This window comes from Monoraphidium neglectum (genome assembly GCF_000611645.1).
Source record: "Monoraphidium neglectum strain SAG 48.87 unplaced genomic scaffold scaffold00559, whole genome shotgun sequence".
In the NCBI taxonomy this organism is placed as follows: Eukaryota; Viridiplantae; Chlorophyta; class Chlorophyceae; order Sphaeropleales; family Selenastraceae; genus Monoraphidium; species Monoraphidium neglectum.
The window spans coordinates 16,693-17,778 of NW_014013069.1; the positions used below are offsets into that span (position 1 = coordinate 16,693).

At 65.9% G+C, this 1,086-nt stretch overlaps 1 protein-coding gene across 1 annotated transcript in view; it reads left to right on the top strand.

Annotated features, from left to right (window-relative positions):
• Positions 1-130: 130 nt before the first annotated feature.
• The window catches only part of MNEG_4146 (hypothetical protein), a gene marked incomplete at both ends in the record, with an annotated part of 7,672 nt that continues 6,716 nt past the window's right edge, over positions 131-1,086 (top strand). The window contains 3 exons of the mRNA XM_014047380.1: positions 131-289; positions 449-573; positions 781-907. Coding sequence (XP_013902834.1) covers positions 131-289; positions 449-573; positions 781-907 — 411 coding nt within the window. The remainder of the gene's footprint in view (positions 290-448; positions 574-780; positions 908-1,086) is intronic.

Consider the following 1,086-nt stretch of genomic DNA (forward strand, 5'->3'; position numbering starts at 1 on the left):
GGGGGGGGGGCACGTATGGATGGGACGGCGGGGAGTCAAGGGGCAATGGGCTCAGGCTGCGCAGCTCTTATGCGCCTCACACATCCGTGTGCTGCCCACACACATCGACGGCTGCAGCCTCAAGGCGCTGATGGACGCGCGCACCAGCGGCACCAGCACCGCCGGTGGCGCCACGGGAGGCGGGATGTACACCGGCAGCGGCAGCGGCAGCCCTGGGGGCGGTGGCATCGACCCGATGCGTGAGATAATTGTTCTGGCGGCTTGCGGTGCCAACGAGCTGCTGCCACAGGTGAGCTGTTTCTGATCACATCTAGCGAGGGAACATACCTGGGGCTGCACCCACCTTCCTGCGGCGGCCAGTGCTGTGCAAAGGCAGCTTGCGCACGAGTCCGCCGCTGCCCTACCCACTCCTGGTTGCGCCCGCCACCCTCCCTGACCCCCCACCCAGAATCCGGACCTGCCTGCTGACGTGTTCACGGCGTGCCTGACGACGCCCATCAAGGTGGCGCTGCGGTGGTTCTGCTCGCGATCTCTGCTGCGCCACGACGGCCTCACGAAGGAGCTCATAGACAGGTGGCCTGGGTTGAGGGGAAGGGCGATGGTTTGGGTGAGGGATGGATTCTGCGGCTTGAAAGGCACCCTTTGAGTATGCAGTGGATGGGATGACTGAGCTGGTAAGCAGGCACACAGCTGCTCGCTTGAGTCACAACCCCTCAAGCCCCCTCCGCCCTTGCGCGCGCCGCTCCCCCCTCCTGCCCCCCTGTCCCGCGTGGCCCCTAGGATTCCCGGGCGCCAGACCGACCGCAAGACCCCCCTGGGCGAGCTCAACTGGATCTTCACGGCCATCACGGACACGATCGCATGGAACAGCCTGCCCCGCGCCACATTCCAGAAGCTCTTCAGACAGGTGTGCATGTGTGTGGGGGGGAGGGGGTTGGGCTTGAAAAGCAACGCGCACTTCGACTGAAGCGCCATGGTCTATCTGCATGGCAGCATAACGACTGCTCTTGGCTTGCGCGACAATCTGTGCAGGCCATGCGCCTGAGCCGCTCTGCCGCGCCTCCCCCCCCCTCCACCCCCCCCCCC